At 60.8% G+C, this 13528-nt stretch overlaps 3 protein-coding genes across 10 annotated transcripts; all 3 read left to right on the top strand.

The window, feature by feature from the left end:
• Positions 1-316: 316 nt before the first annotated feature.
• On the top strand, positions 317-2193 carry CIART (circadian associated repressor of transcription). 2 transcript variants are annotated; one of them, XM_086865735.1, is made up of 5 exons: positions 317-457; positions 901-1205; positions 1457-1532; positions 1614-1692; positions 1787-2193. In XM_086865735.1, exons 2-5 carry the CDS (start codon positions 972-974, stop codon positions 2049-2051), a joined length of 654 nt encoding a protein of 217 aa, XP_086721861.1. In that variant the 5' UTR covers positions 317-457; positions 901-971; the 3' UTR covers positions 2052-2193. The 2 variants fall into 2 exon arrangements, with proteins under 2 accessions (XP_086721861.1, XP_086721862.1); XM_086865736.1 differs by lacking the exon at positions 317-457 and having other exon boundaries at positions 821-1205.
• Positions 2194-2617: 424 nt separating this feature from the next.
• MRPS21 (mitochondrial ribosomal protein S21) lies at positions 2618-3734 on the top strand. Of its 3 annotated transcripts, none has more exons than XM_086865739.1 (3): positions 2618-2678; positions 2965-3054; positions 3517-3734. In XM_086865739.1, the coding sequence occupies exons 2-3, from the start codon at positions 2972-2974 to the stop codon at positions 3695-3697; spliced, it is 264 nt and encodes an 87-aa protein (XP_086721865.1). In that variant the 5' UTR covers positions 2618-2678; positions 2965-2971; the 3' UTR covers positions 3698-3734. The 3 variants fall into 3 exon arrangements, with proteins under 3 accessions (XP_086721865.1, XP_086721864.1, XP_086721866.1); XM_086865738.1 differs by having other exon boundaries at positions 2633-2678; positions 2962-3054; positions 3198-3734; XM_086865740.1 differs by having other exon boundaries at positions 2636-2678; positions 2962-3054.
• Positions 3735-3784: 50 nt separating this feature from the next.
• On the top strand, positions 3785-12902 carry PRPF3 (pre-mRNA processing factor 3). 5 transcript variants are annotated; one of them, XM_086865732.1, is made up of 17 exons: positions 3841-3981; positions 4476-4871; positions 5397-5576; positions 6032-6162; positions 8548-8694; positions 8805-8888; positions 8989-9209; positions 9470-9776; positions 10353-10519; positions 10949-11031; positions 11168-11311; positions 11494-11593; positions 11700-11813; positions 11925-12043; positions 12317-12400; positions 12484-12545; positions 12651-12902. In XM_086865732.1, exons 3-17 carry the CDS (start codon positions 5432-5434, stop codon positions 12795-12797), a joined length of 2055 nt encoding a protein of 684 aa, XP_086721858.1. In that variant the 5' UTR covers positions 3841-3981; positions 4476-4871; positions 5397-5431; the 3' UTR covers positions 12798-12902. The 5 variants fall into 5 exon arrangements, with proteins under 5 accessions (XP_086721856.1, XP_086721858.1, XP_086721857.1 ...); XM_086865731.1 differs by having other exon boundaries at positions 3870-3981; positions 4476-4905; XM_086865733.1 differs by having other exon boundaries at positions 3882-3981; positions 4476-4891.
• The last annotated feature ends 626 nt before the right edge of the window (positions 12903-13528 follow it).

Genomic DNA, 13528 nt, shown 5'->3' with positions numbered 1-13528 from the left:
GGGGGCGTGGCGAGAGCCCCACCCTCCGGCCAATGAGCGGGGGGGGCGGCACGAGCCAATGGGAGCCAGGGGGCGGGGTCTCCCGGGGCGCAGCGGCCAATGGGAGCGCGGAGGGGCCGGGCCCGGCTGGAGGCACGTGCGGCCGCGCACGTGTCCGCGTGGGGCCGCCGCGGGCGGGGCGGGACCGGCAGCGGGGACAGAGAACCCGGGACACCGGAACAGCGGGACCGGCACGAGGACAGCGACCGTGGCACGGGGACACCGGTACGGCGACAGTGTTACTTGCTCAGGGACATTGACACCGGCACGGGAAACGGGGACAGCGATACCAGCAACGGCATCGGGACACTGATACCGGGACAGGAACGGGGACGGTGATACTGGAACAGTGATACCGGCACTGGGTCAGGGACGGGAACAGCGACACCGGCACCAGCGCATCTGCAGCCGGGAGCAGGTGGGATCCGGGGTGACGGGGGTGGGGGGGTGGTCCTGGTCGTGGTCCTGGGGTCCCAGTGCGGGGGGGAAGGTCCCCATCACGGGGGGGGCTCCTGCAGGGGGGGATCTCGTCCTGGGGTGGGGGCGGCCGGCGATGGAGCTGGTGGGGGGGTTCTGGGACTGGGCAGTCCCGGGGCCGGGGTGTCCCAGGGCTGGGGGAGGAGAGGGAGGTGTCCTGTGTCCGGGGCTGGGAATGTCCTGACACTGGGGATGGTTCAGTGCCAGGTGGTCCCTGCACCCCTCACCCTGTCTGAGGAGATGCCAAATCTCCTTCCCCGGGAGAATGTGAGGTGGCACTGGGGGTGTGGGGGTGACACCTCCATGGGAGAGCAAGGCAGTTCCTCGTCTTCTATTTTTGTCCGATATCCCCCTTTTTTTCCTGTGTTTCCCTCCCTCCCCCAGACAGCCTCGGCTGGGTGACCCTGCTGGAGCTGAACGCAGGGAGAGGCTCCCCTGGGGGGGCCATCCCCACCATGGAGCCCCCCACCCGTGCCTGCTCCTGCGGCTCCCCTGCCTCTGACAGCGAGGTCGAGGCTGGCAGCTCCCCCCGGAGCCCCCCCAAAGCTGAGCGCAGCCGCAAGCGCCCAGGGGGGCTGGACCGAGCACCCCCTGAATCGCCGCCGTCACCCCGTGGGGGGAAGCGCCCGCGGAAAGGGGAGGGAGGGGATGTCCCTCCCAGCGACGGCGATCGCCTCTTTGCCCAAAAGGTGAGGTTTTGGCAGAAGAGAAAGGGGCACCCCCAAAGATGGGAGGTGGGAGGAGGGCTTGGTCCCCTAAAAAAAAACCTGTGTCTATCTCAGTTTCCCCACCTAAAACGGGTGGGTAGCGATGAGCAGGATTTGGGGGCTGAGAGAGTGGTAAGTGGGGCTTGGGGGGGTGAGGGGGAATAAGGGGGGGCACGAGACCCCCTTCCCAGTCTGGGTGCAGCCTGGTCACCTCCTCCTCCCCTTCCTCGCAGTGCCGGGAGCTCCGGGGCTTCATCCGGCCGCTGGCGGAGCTGCTGGAGGGGCTGCGGCGGGGCCGGTACGACAGAGGTGGGTGCCCCCCGCAGCTTCTTCTCCCCCAGGCACCTCTTTCCCCCTGTGGAAAACTCACACCATTTCGGGACTCCCCAGGGCTGAGCAGCTTCCAACAGAGCGTGGCCATGGACCGGCTGCAGCGGATCATTGGGGTCCTGCAGAAGCCAGAGATGGGGTGAGTGTCCCCAGATGTCCCCGGGGGGCGGGCAGGGGACACCCTAACGGGTGCCCTCCCTCCGCAGAGGGTGACGGGAGCTGTCTCCCCGCAGCGCCCGGTACCTAGGGACGCTGCTGCAGGTGGAGGCGATGCTGCGGCTCTGGTTCCCCCACGTCGCCCCCAAACCCGCGCTGGACCCGGTCCCCGCCGCGGCTCCCCCGCGCCGCCGCCCCCCCGCCGGTCCCCCCGGGGCTCCCCGGTGCCGCCGCCTCCCCGGGGACCTGCCGGTCGCCAGCCCCGCAGGGACCTTACAGCAGCGGGGGTCCCCCCAGTGCCAGGCCGGGACCCCCGAGTCCCCCCCGGCGCCGGACGTGTGACGCCCCCCCCGGCTCGGGGGGGGGAGATCTAGTCTACATTTCTTGGTTTTGCCTTTTTTGATTTTTTTTTTTTTACCGGTGGTCAGTGAGACCCGCGGGCGGGCGGGACTGGCCGGGGGGGGCCCGAACCCCCCCCAGGAGCCCCAACCCCGGGGCGGCCGCGTGCCTTGGCCAGAGCGGAGCCCCCTCCCCGCGGGGGCCGGGCCCTCCCGGGCTTGTGCCTTCCCCCGTGGCCTGGGGTGGCTGGGGGTGACTGTGGCTGAGGGGTGTGGACCCTCCGAGCGGGGATGTCCCACAGCCGGCCCTGCTGGAAGCAATAAACGCCGCGGGAGCGGCCGGGGCCATCCGGTGTCGTGTCCTCTGTCCCTTGGGAGGGCGCGGGTGGGTTCCTGTCCCTGGGCGGATCCTGTCCCCAGAGGCCTTAGAGCCGTCCCCTCCGCTGTGGGACCCCGAGTGCCCGCCGTGCTTCCAGTCCCGGCTCCGGGCGGGCCTGGCGGGAGGGAGCGGCCCCCGGTCCGATCCCGCTCTGGCCCGCCGGAAGTTCCCGAGTACCGGAAGTTCCTCCCAACGGAAGTTCCGCCACAGCAACTTCCGGTCCGGGCGGGGAGCGGCCGCGGCTTCACCGGGGTCAGTTGGGGAAGGGAGCGGGACTGGGACCTTTCGGCCTGGGCTCTGCCGGGAGCGGCCTGACCAGGGCACGCCGGGGGCGGGGGGAGGCCCGGGGCAGGGGCAGCGCCCCGCCAAGACCGTTCGTGGGGCGGGGGGTCCGTGCCTTGTTCCCCTGGGGCTGTGCGGGAAGGACCGGCCCCTCCGTTCCCGGGGTTCCCTGCCGTGTCCCGGGGCGGGGGGCACGAGGGACCGGCTCCTCCGAGCCCCGGGGCCGCCCGGTCCCAGTCGCCGCGTCCCCCAGCAGCGCGGCCATGGCGAACCACCTGCGCTTCGTGGGCCGCACGGTGATGGTGCAGAACGGAAACGTGGAGGCGGCGTACGGTGTCCTGAACAGGTGAGCACCGCGGAGAGCCCCGGGGCCAGCGCTCTACAGCCCGCCTCTGGGCCCGGAGAGGCCCCAGTTCCTTTACTGGGTTCAGAACCAGAATTTCATGAGCAGAAGGTTATGGGAGGGTCGTGCCGGATTTTTCTCATCAGCTCCACGTCCCGCCGCCCCCTCGCATGCGGGTGTAAGTAGCGTGAAATACAGGAATAGCTCAGCGCAGACCCAGGCGAGGGCAGCGGAGGAAGAGACGGTGCCACCGCTGAGCTGTGTGCGATCGCTGGTCCCACCTGAAATGAAACTCGGGGACGATTCCTTCCCCTCCTCACGGAGGGACGGCGAGAAGAAGGAGCTGAGGGTCCCCGTGGGGACCGAGCTGTGCCCGGGCTTTGCAGCGTGGGGTGCTCGTTCCTCCCCTCCTCGCACATCCCAGAACTGTTCCTGCCGCCGTCACCGCTCTCTCCCCTCCCGCAGGATCCTGGCTCAGGACGGCGTGGCCGATGCCGTGCGGCGCTCCCGGTACTACGAGAAGCCGAGCCGGGCGCGGCGGCGGCGGGCGTTCGAGGCGTGCCGGCGGGTGTACTGCGCCGAGATGGCGCGCAGGATCGCCTTCCTGGCGCGGAGCAGCCGGCAGGACCCGTGGCTGGGCTGCTAAGGGGGGGGGCCAGCCCCAATAAAATCCTTTCGCTCTACTCCCCGTTAATTGAGTTTAATTAATGACGGCGCGAGGGGAGGGGCGATCTCGGTGGGCGGGGCCTGGGGCGGGGTTGAGCGCGCGCCGGGCTCCGCCCCCTGGCCGGGTTCGCCCCTTCTTCCCGGCACCCCCCGCGCGCTTCGCCGCGCACGCGCCGCGCGCCCGTTTCCGCTTCCGCCCCGACGCGCCGTCACCGTCAGGGGCCGCCGGGCCGGGACCGGGACCGGCGTGAGGGAACGGGGCCGGTGAGGAAAACGGGGCCGCCCCGGAGGGCGTGGAGGGAGCGGGGAAAGCGGGCGGGCTGCCGAGAGGGAGAGAGGAGGTGGCGTAAGTGGCCCAGGGCCCGGCCCGCGCGGAGCCGCTCGCCCGGCGCGCCGCGCTGAGGGGGCCGGGCCGGGCCCGGGCGCGGCTCCGCGGCACCGGGGGGTGCCGGGCCCTGCGGGGCCGCCGCGGTGTGCGGGGCCGGGGGCGGCAGGAGCCCGGCGCGGTCGGGCGGTGCTCGGGTACGAATTCATCGGTCCTGGTGCGGGTTACGGGGCTCCAGCGCTGCGGCTGCTGGAGCTGCTCTCCCGGTGTTACCGGGAAACAACCGGAGAGCCGCCGCTTCCCCTGCAGCTCTTCCTGGGAGCTGAACCGGCTCCAATTACACGAGTTCTGTGGGTTATTACGGACACGCTCAGAGCTGTTGATGCGTGGGGGGCCGTAATTCATTAGTTGTGCTTATCCTCGGCCTCTGCAGGGTCAGAACTCGTGGGGGAAACGCCAGGATCCAGGTTTGGGCTCTGTTTGAACCCGTGTCTAAAGAAGCTGCCCGGAAAAGTAGAACCTGTGTTTTACATGCTCTGGAGGGAGGCCGGACCCTGCAGGAAGCAGCAGTCACCTCCTGGAACTGCTCACAGACCTGAAAGCAGGGGCTCTCTGTTAGAGCTGACCCCGGGGCCCCATTCCCGGCTCCAGGAAGGATAACTGAACCCCTGGATCCCAGTTCCAGGAAGGACAGCCTGGTGTCCATTCCCACAGCCCCACGCTGGTGCCGTGGCCCCACAGGCTCCTGTGAGAGGGAGCGCCGCGGTCAAGCTCATCCCTAAGGAGATTTTCCCAGATCCGATTTGGGCCCGGAGCCAGTTGAGAGCAGGTGCAGCCACAGCCCGGGCTGTGAGTGCTGCAGGGTGAGAGGGGATGGGGCTGGATTTGGGCTGCACTCGGGGAAGGGGCTCACATTGGACCTCCCTGGCACGGCACGGGGGGTTCTCCTGCCCCACCTGTTCCACTCGCAGTGCAGCTCTCTGCCCAAGCCCTGGAGCAGCCCCACGCAGGGATCTGCGGGCTGGAGGCCTTTCCCACTGGGCTTTGTCACCGTGAGGGGCTGTCCCGAGAGCAGACGTTCCCGGGCTGGTTTTGGAAGCACAGGAACGCTGCAGTGAATCCCTCTGGGATCTGTGAGGGAACGTGTGTGGGAGCAGCGGGTCCAGGGTCCCCTGGGGGGGGTCAGGAATTTCCTCCTCTTGGGGTTTGGCTCATTTTAGCTCAAAGTTTAAAATCAAGAGAACACAAACGGTCTCTAAGAGCTTTTCCCACACGTGGACCTGATCCTGAGGAAGAAGGGCGTGGAGGTGACGATGCTCTGGGACCCTGTTTTATTTCCTTTGTCTCCTTCCAGCTGCGAGCTGGGGGCTCCGCTTAGCCCGAGCAGAGATGTCGCTGTCCAAGCGGGAGCTGGACGAGCTGAAGCCATGGATAGAGAAGACGGTGAAGCGTGTGCTGGGCTTCTCGGAGCCCACCGTGGTCACCGCGGCGCTCAACTGCGTTGGGAAGGGCATGGACAAGAAGAAAGCAGCCGGTACGTCCAGAGCTGGGTTTGTGAAACAGCCCAGACCTCCCCAGGGTGGAGGGGCAGGGGCACAGGGCAGTTCTTCCAGCCTCCATGAGGTGAGTACAGGCAAATCCATCAGACCAGGCGCAGCAGAAAGCTCTGGAATACATTACAGAATCAGAGCAGTAGAAGCTAATTCCTTATTCAAGGAACTGAGAATGGTAATTTAACTAGGGTGCTTTTTTTGCCCATTACAGCCCTGCTTTGCCCAGACTCCCTTAATCCCTTAGTTTAAAGCTCCTGATGACATGATCCACAGCTCCCAGAGGCTTCCAGAGCCTCAAAGGCCTCCCTGTGTTTGTAGAGTGGAATCACGCTTAAATTTAGGTGGTTTAAATCTTCCAAGGAATCTCTGGATTCTCCATCCTCCTGCTCACCTCAAGCTCAGAATTTTGCACTGATAGGATTTTCCTCTCTTCCAGACCACCTTAAACCTTTCCTGGATGATTCCACCCTGCGGTTTGTGGACAAGCTCTTCGAGGCAGTGGAGGAAGGACGAAGCTCCCGGCACTCCAAATCCAACAGTGACCGGAACCGGAAGCGGGAGCTAAAGGTGATTATTGATTATTGATTAGTTTTTCCTGTGGTTGGGTGGCCTGGAGGCAGCACTGGTGCTCTGGCACACTCTCCTCTTCCAGAGAGGTACAGCTCGGAACGTTCAAGAGAAACGACTCCTCTCCATGATGAAGTGTGGGAGCCTTTACCTTGCGGTTCTCTTTCCCAAAGCCAAGGTGGAAGCCTGGCTTTGGCTTTCTTTAGGCTTGTGGAGTGAATCCATGGGGATCCATCTCCCTTCTTCTCAGGGCTCCTTGTGCTTGTATTTTCATGTGGAGCCTGGGACAGCTGCTCCCGGTGACTTCCCATTGCTCCCTGCGCCCTGATGCAGCGTGTGGGGCTCTGCTGGATGATCTGGTGGGTTTTCATTCCCTTTCTCCATCCAGAAGGAACAACAGGTGGTTGTGGCAACTCCTGTCCTAGCACAGGATTGATTCCAGCTGGGATTCCATTGCTCTGGTGTTTCTCCCTTGCCTGGTACGGTGGAAGTCTTGTGCATCCAAAGCTGTTTTCACTTCCTTTCTTCTCTTGAGGACTTTTCTCAGCATCCTGTAGAATTGCATTTTCCCATACTCTGCCAGGTCTGACAGGCCCTCTCCATGCTGCTCCTACTCACAGTGATTTTCCTTCCACTCTTCCTGGGGTCCTATTTCACAGCAGTCTGGGTTTCCCCAACACTTGCAGTCAGCACTGAACCTTGGTGAGCCAGAAGAGTCCCATTCATGATCTGGATCTCTTTGGGAGTGTTGGGACGAGCTGGCTCCGCTCCCTGTTTTCCACTAGGGACTTGTTTTCTTCCCTCCCTGGCAGTGTGTGCCAGGCTGGGCCCTGGGGCTGTGGGAATGTCAGGGGCTGGAGGTCCAGCTGCCCCCCTGGGCCTGGTCAGGGGCACAGCAGAGGTGGGGACACTGGCGGTGCCATCACTTGATGATGGCAGGAGCGTGGTGACAGCCCGCTGGGGTGGCTGGAGAGCACGTGCTGGCAGAGGGATCTGGTGATGGCAGCAGGAGCAGGGCTGGGGATGCAGCAGGGGACCCAGTGAAGCCACAGAGGTGTCTGGCCTGAGCACTGCTGGTGTTCTGGCTGAGCCACATATTGAGCTAGGCAGCAGCAGCAGAAACTGATCCTTCTTCTCTTGGCTCCTGGCATGGAGAGGGGTGTTCCTCCTGCCAGATCTTCTCTCTTCTCTCTGGAATCGCATTTCTTGGAACTTCTCCATCCTGCTCTGGGTCTGTCTGGACCCTGCAGGCACACAAAGCGTCTCTGAGGTTGTCAGGTCATGGCAGCACTTGCAGACTGAGTGACCCTGCCCCAGCACAGGCTGTGGAGAGGAATTTGTCCTGGCACATGTAATCCCATGGCATCGGGCAGCGATGATTCCAGGGCCACTTGCCATGCCACTTCCCGCTCCTCGGTTCGCTCTGGGGTAGGTCATGGCTTGGGAAGGTCAGGAACTGAACGTAAAGTTTCCACACTTTATACTATGGGCAAGTCCTTTCTCTTGAACTTGTAGGTTTTCCAAGAAGTACCTGTGTGGCTGAGGAAGTGTCCTTGTAGGATATGAACCGTTGTAGTGAAGAAGGGATTGCAACTAACGCTCCCAACCGGTGTGTATATTTTCTTTTCAAATAACACCTTGACACACACACTAGAGTAACCCACCGCACGGACAGATCCAGGCTTCCCTACACAGGCACTGACGATGGAATCCACAGCCACAGGTGCTGGGCTGAGCCTGACTAGAGCTCTGTGGAAAATGTACTGTGCCTTTTGTTTGGTGACCTGACGCTGCTGAAAGCCCATCAGCGGGGCCACTGCTCCGTGTGCTCGCTGAGCTCTGCTTCTCTGGAGTGGCTCCGGCCTTGGATCTGAGCTGGAGTGGTCTGGGGTGGAGTGTGAGGGAATGCTGCAGGTGTCCCAACCCTCCCCGGGCCCAGGGCCACATCCTCCTTCTGGGAGGACTGCATGGTAGGACAGCGCAGATTCCTTCACCAAACTCTCTCAAGCTGGTGGAAGACGTGGAAATGTTTTTATCCCAGTCAGATCAGCTCTGGGCAGGCTTTTTTTGTCTTTCCACGTCGCTGAGACCTTCAATCTGCTCAGTGCCAGTCCCCCCCGACACCCGAGGGAGTGACGGTGGCTGTTAGGCAGCACAACCCTGCGATGTCTCCTGTCCTTCACGCTCTTGCATGGAGTCATTGGTGTTTCTCTGGTGGGGGACCAGGGCCCAGGCTCGGCGTGGGCTCAGCCTGCACGTGCCGCCCCGGAGTTCTGCGTTACAGAGCTGGAGCTGAGACATGCCGGTGGTTTCTCACCTCAAATCCTGCGCTGGGAGGAGAACGCTCTGTTCTAACCACAGCCTTCTGCTCTTCCTTTGCATTAGGATGTGTTTGGTGATGACTCTGAGGTGTCCAAGGAATCCTCTGGCGTCAAGAAGCGGCGCATCCCACGGTTCGAGGAGGTTGAGGATGAGCCCGAAGTGATTCCAGGCCCGCCGTCAGAGAGCCCAGGGATGCTGACGAAGCTCCAGGTCAGTGTAGCTGGGCCGTGTCCCAACACGGGGTAGAGTTTATTCTGACTCCTGAATGGAGGAGTCGTATCCCAGGGGCAAAGAAAAACTCCCTGTGTGTCTTCCCACAGATCAAACAGATGATGGAGGCAGCCACCCGGCAGATCGAAGAGAGGAAAAAGCAGCTGAGTTTCATCAGTCCTCCGACACCACAGGTACCTGCGGCAGGCAGCGGGCACAGCCCGCACATCCCTGGCCCTGTTGCAGCTGCCATATGGAACGGGCACGGAACAAAACTTCCTTCTCTGTCAACAGCCCAAAATTTCTTCTTCATCCCAATCGGAACGGCTCCCCATCGGCAACACGATCCAGCCCTCGCAGGCAGCCACCTTCATGAACGATGCCATCGAGAAGGCCAGGAAAGCTGCGGAGCTGCAGGCCCGGATCCAGGCTCAGCTGGCCCTGAAGCCGGGGCTCATTGGCAACGCCAACATGGTGGGGCTGGCCAACCTGCACGCCATGGGCATCGCGCCGCCGTGAGTACCCTGCCGAGCTGTTGGTTCCCCAGCAATGGCTTCAACTGCTGCTGAAGGAACAAATTCTATTTGAAAAGAGCTGAAATGGAGGTTCCTCCTCCCTTGGCCAAGATTCCCTAATTGTGCACTCAAGGTTGGAGTCTCTTCTGGCAGTACAGATGAGCTGTAAAAAACATGGAAACTGTGGAAATAAGCTCAAATTTCCCTTGAATTAGTGCTGTATTCACATTTGAATGCAATGTGTCTTGTCCTGCCCCCAGGAAAGTGGAGCTGAAGGATCAGACCAAGCCAACGCCTCTGATCCTGGATGAGCAGGGCCGGACGGTGGACGCGAGCGGGAAGGAGATCGAGCTGACCCACCGCATGCCCACCCTGAAGGCCAACATCCGAGCAGTGAAGAGAGAGCAGTTCAAGCAGCAGCTTAAGGAAAAGCCCTCCGAAGACATGGAGTCAAACACGTACTTTGACCCCCGCGTCTCCATAACCCCAGCCCAGCGGCAGAAACGCACCTTTAAATTCCATGAAAAAGGCAAATTTGAGAAAATTGCCCAGAGGTTGCGAACAAAGGTATCAGAGATCTCATCCTGCTGATGAGAGCGTGGCTAGAAGGGGATTCTCCTCTCCTGGGCTGGGAAGGGACCTGGGGTGCCTTTGAGTGAGAAGTTTTCCAGTCAAATCACCTGGAACTTTTCCTTAAAAACCCTGTTTTTGTTGGGATGGTGTGTGCCCAAGTTAGCACTTATGTGTGTAAAGGGTTACTCACCACTGTCTTCACCTGTTGAAAGACAAAATCTCCTTTTTTTGACAAAACATTGAAAGTTCCCAAGAGAACACTCAGAAGCGGAGATTTAAAGGAATTTTGTTAAAATGATCCAAGTTCTTGGGGAGAAGGGGAGGGAAAAATTCCAGGGATACGGTCCCTAGAGGAAGATGTTCCTTTGGGAATGTCCCATAGTCCTGGAAAGGCTCAGGAATAAGGCCAGAGGTTTGGCAGGCTTGAGAGCTTCTCCTCACCATCGTGTGCTGTGGGGTTTCTCTTGCAGTCTGCTTCAGGTTGTTTAAGAACTCAGATAAATCAGCAGGTGATCTGTGTTCTGATGTTTTGGAATGACCTTTCTGTTCCATTTTCCTTCTCATTCTCAGGCTCAGCTAGAAAAGCTGCAGGCAGAGATCTCCCAGGCTGCCAGGAAAACTGGGATTCACACTTCCACCAAGCTGGCTCTGATCACCCCTAAGAAGGAGCTGAAGGAGGGGGAGATCCCAGAGATAGAGTGGTGGGACTCCTACATCATCCCAAACGGCCTGGATTTGTGAGTGTTTCCGGGTGTTGATGGTTCTGCCACAGCAGGAATTTGGGAGCTGACGGTGGCTCTGGGAAGCACATGGGGAAATCAGGCCAGATGTTCCTGTTGAGCATCAAATTCCACCTCTCATCTCCAAGATCTGGCACTGGGTTTCCTCCCAAAGTTTCTCTGGGGCTGTAGGAGGCAGCTGCTATGGAGCTGGGGGGACATTTTAGCCCTAAGTTGGAGAGGTTTGGTTTTGTTTCCAGCGTGGGCATCCTGCACACGTTGTGTTCACAATGGATGTGGGGCCCTGGCCCAAACCCTGAAATGGGGGAAGGCACCTGTGCATCAACACCATGTCACTGTGGTCTCCTCCAGCCCATCGAGCTCTGGGTTGGGATTTGTGCAGGAATTCATGCTGGAAATTCTGATGCCAAACTCTCTCCTTTCTAGAAAAGGCGGGATGACTTCAAAGAAGGACGAGTACTTTGGGATCACGAACCTGGTGGAGCACCCGGCCCAACTCAACCCCCCGGGTATGGCCCTGGCTTGGGGGCTTTGGCTGCTCAAGCAGCCCCGACCCCTCTGCGCGGCACTGCCGGTGTCCTCCTGCTCCCTGGGACCCCCTGGCTCCTCCAGGGCACATTCCTGATGGTCTCATTTCCCTGCCAGTGGACAGTGACACGCCGGTGACCCTGGGTGTGTATTTAACAAAGAAAGAGCAGAAGAAATTACGGCGCCAGACACGGCGAGAAGCCCAGAAGGAGCTGCAGGAGAAGGTCAGGCTGGGCCTGATGCCACCACCAGAGCCCAAAGGTGAGTGACAGCCAGGCCCTGGCCAGATGTTGATGTGTTGGGAGCGCTGATGGCAGCACAGCCTTGGTGGGACTGCAGAGATGTGAAATCCACACAGACAAGGGGTTTATGTGTGTGCAGGCGTGGTGGTGGGAAAAGGCTCCGGTGGGAGCCCTCCCAGCCCCTCTTCCATTCCCTTGCAGTGAGGATTTCCAACCTGATGCGGGTGCTGGGCACGGAAGCTGTCCAGGACCCCACAAAGGTGGAAGCTCACGTCCGAGCGCAGATGGCCAAGAGACAGAAGTAGGTGGCACCTTGTACTGGGACATTTTGGGACACTTTTGGGTAGATTTAGTGCTGGTGGGTTTTTTTGGGACCGGTCTTTTCAGTGCTGCCTGTTTGTTTCCAGGGCTCACGAGGAAGCAAACGCAGCAAGGAAGCTCACGGCGGAGCAGCGCAAAGCCAAGAAGGTGAAAAAGCTCAAGGAAGATGTTTCACAGGGAGTTCACATAGCTGTGTACAGGTGAGCGAGCTCTGTTGCTGGGCCTGCGTGGTGCAGAGGGATCTCTCAGGGCTGGGATAACAGTTCTGCTTTTCCACAAATATTTGATTATTTTTTTAATCTTATCCTTAGGGTCCGAAACTTGAGCAATCCAGCAAAAAAATTCAAAATCGAGGCGAACGCTGGGCAGCTGTACCTCACGGGCGTGGTGGTCCTGCACAAAGACGTCAACGTGGTGGTGGTAGAAGGAGGTGAGGTTTTCTAGGCAGCCTTGGGCCACCACAGAGCATTCCAGAGCTTGCCTCCAGCAGGAATTGCTGTGGAAAATGGTGGCAGGGTTAGGAAAGGACAAGGAAGTGAGGAGGCAATTAGCAACTCCCTTAATTACATTGTTAATGAGGTTAGCAATGACTGCAGAGTGCAGTAATCCAGTCAGAAAACCCAGATCATTCCATGAGGAAGGGAACCTCTGCCAGCTGCAGGTTAAGAGATTTTCTTAGAATGTTGTCTTGATTCTTCCACAGGCCCAAAAGCACAGAAGAAATTCAAACGTCTTATGCTGCATCGAATAAAGTGGGATGAGCAGACGTCAAACACGAAGGGAGAGGGTGAGCAATGCTGTGCTGGTGTGAGGGGGAGAGTCCTGCTCCTAAAATGGACTAAACAGGTTTTATTTTTGGGGTTTTTCCAGATGATGATGAGTCTGACGAGGAGTCCGTTAAGAAAACAAACAAATGCTCTCTGGTTTGGGAGGTGAGTGGTGGTGCTGGTTCCATGCCAGGATGGGGCTGAGGTGGGATCCAAGTCTCCATCACATTCCTGGAGCTGTAGCTGAAAGGACGCCTTGTCTCCCGGCAGGGCACGGCGAAGGATCGCAGCTTTGGCGAGATGAAGTTCAAGCAGTGTCCCACGGAGAACATGGCGCGGGAGCACTTCAAGAAGCACAGCGCCGAGCACTACTGGGACCTGGCGCTCAGCGAGTCCGTGCTCGAGTCCACGGACTGAGCCCGGCCCCGGCCCCGCGGCCGCTCCTGCCCCGCAGCCCCTGAGCCAGACAGCTCCTGGCGCTCCCCTCACCACCCCCATTAAAGACATATTTTTTAAAACAAATCGCCGTCGGGTGTTTGTGGGTACAGGGGGCGAAGGACCATGCTGCCTCCCCTTTTGGCTTTATTTGGCTTTATTGAGGGAGCCGTGAGGGGGCCGGGGGGCGCAGTCGCCGCTTCCCCTCCTCGCTGAGGCCGCAGCTCCGGCCGCGCTCCCGCCGCACGTCGGGGCCGAACCCAACCCGACTGTGGCCGAGGAATGACCTGCAGTGGCACTCCGTGCTCTGGGCTGGCTGATGGAGTGCCAAGCGGTCACAGCTTGGACTCCGAAGTCTTTTCCAGCCTCAGTGGTTCCGGGATTTACGGCATTTAAACTGTTTTAGCGCTCGCGCGCTGCCCGGGGTCTGGGGGGGGACACAGGGTCGAGGGAGCCGCCATCTTGCCGGGCGGGGCAGGCGCACGCGCATGCGCGGCGGGGGCGGGGCGTGCGCGTGCGCGTCTCGCCCGTGTGCGGGAGTCACAAAATGGCGGCGGGGGGGCGGGCGCCGCGCGCGGGGGGGGCCGGACCGTGACCGCCTCCGGTACCGGCACCGCCTCGGGCCGGCACCGCCTCCCGCACCTCCCGGGCACTCCCGGGGTCCCGCGATCTCTCCGGGCCGGGACCGCCTCTGGCACCGCCCGGGCCGAGCG

The sequence above is a fragment of the Cyanistes caeruleus genome, chromosome 30 (genome assembly GCF_971803275.1).
Source record: "Cyanistes caeruleus chromosome 30, bCyaCae1.hap1.1, whole genome shotgun sequence".
NCBI lineage: Eukaryota > Metazoa > Chordata > Aves > Passeriformes > Paridae > Cyanistes > Cyanistes caeruleus.
This window is presented reverse-complemented; position numbering and strand designations above follow the sequence as displayed.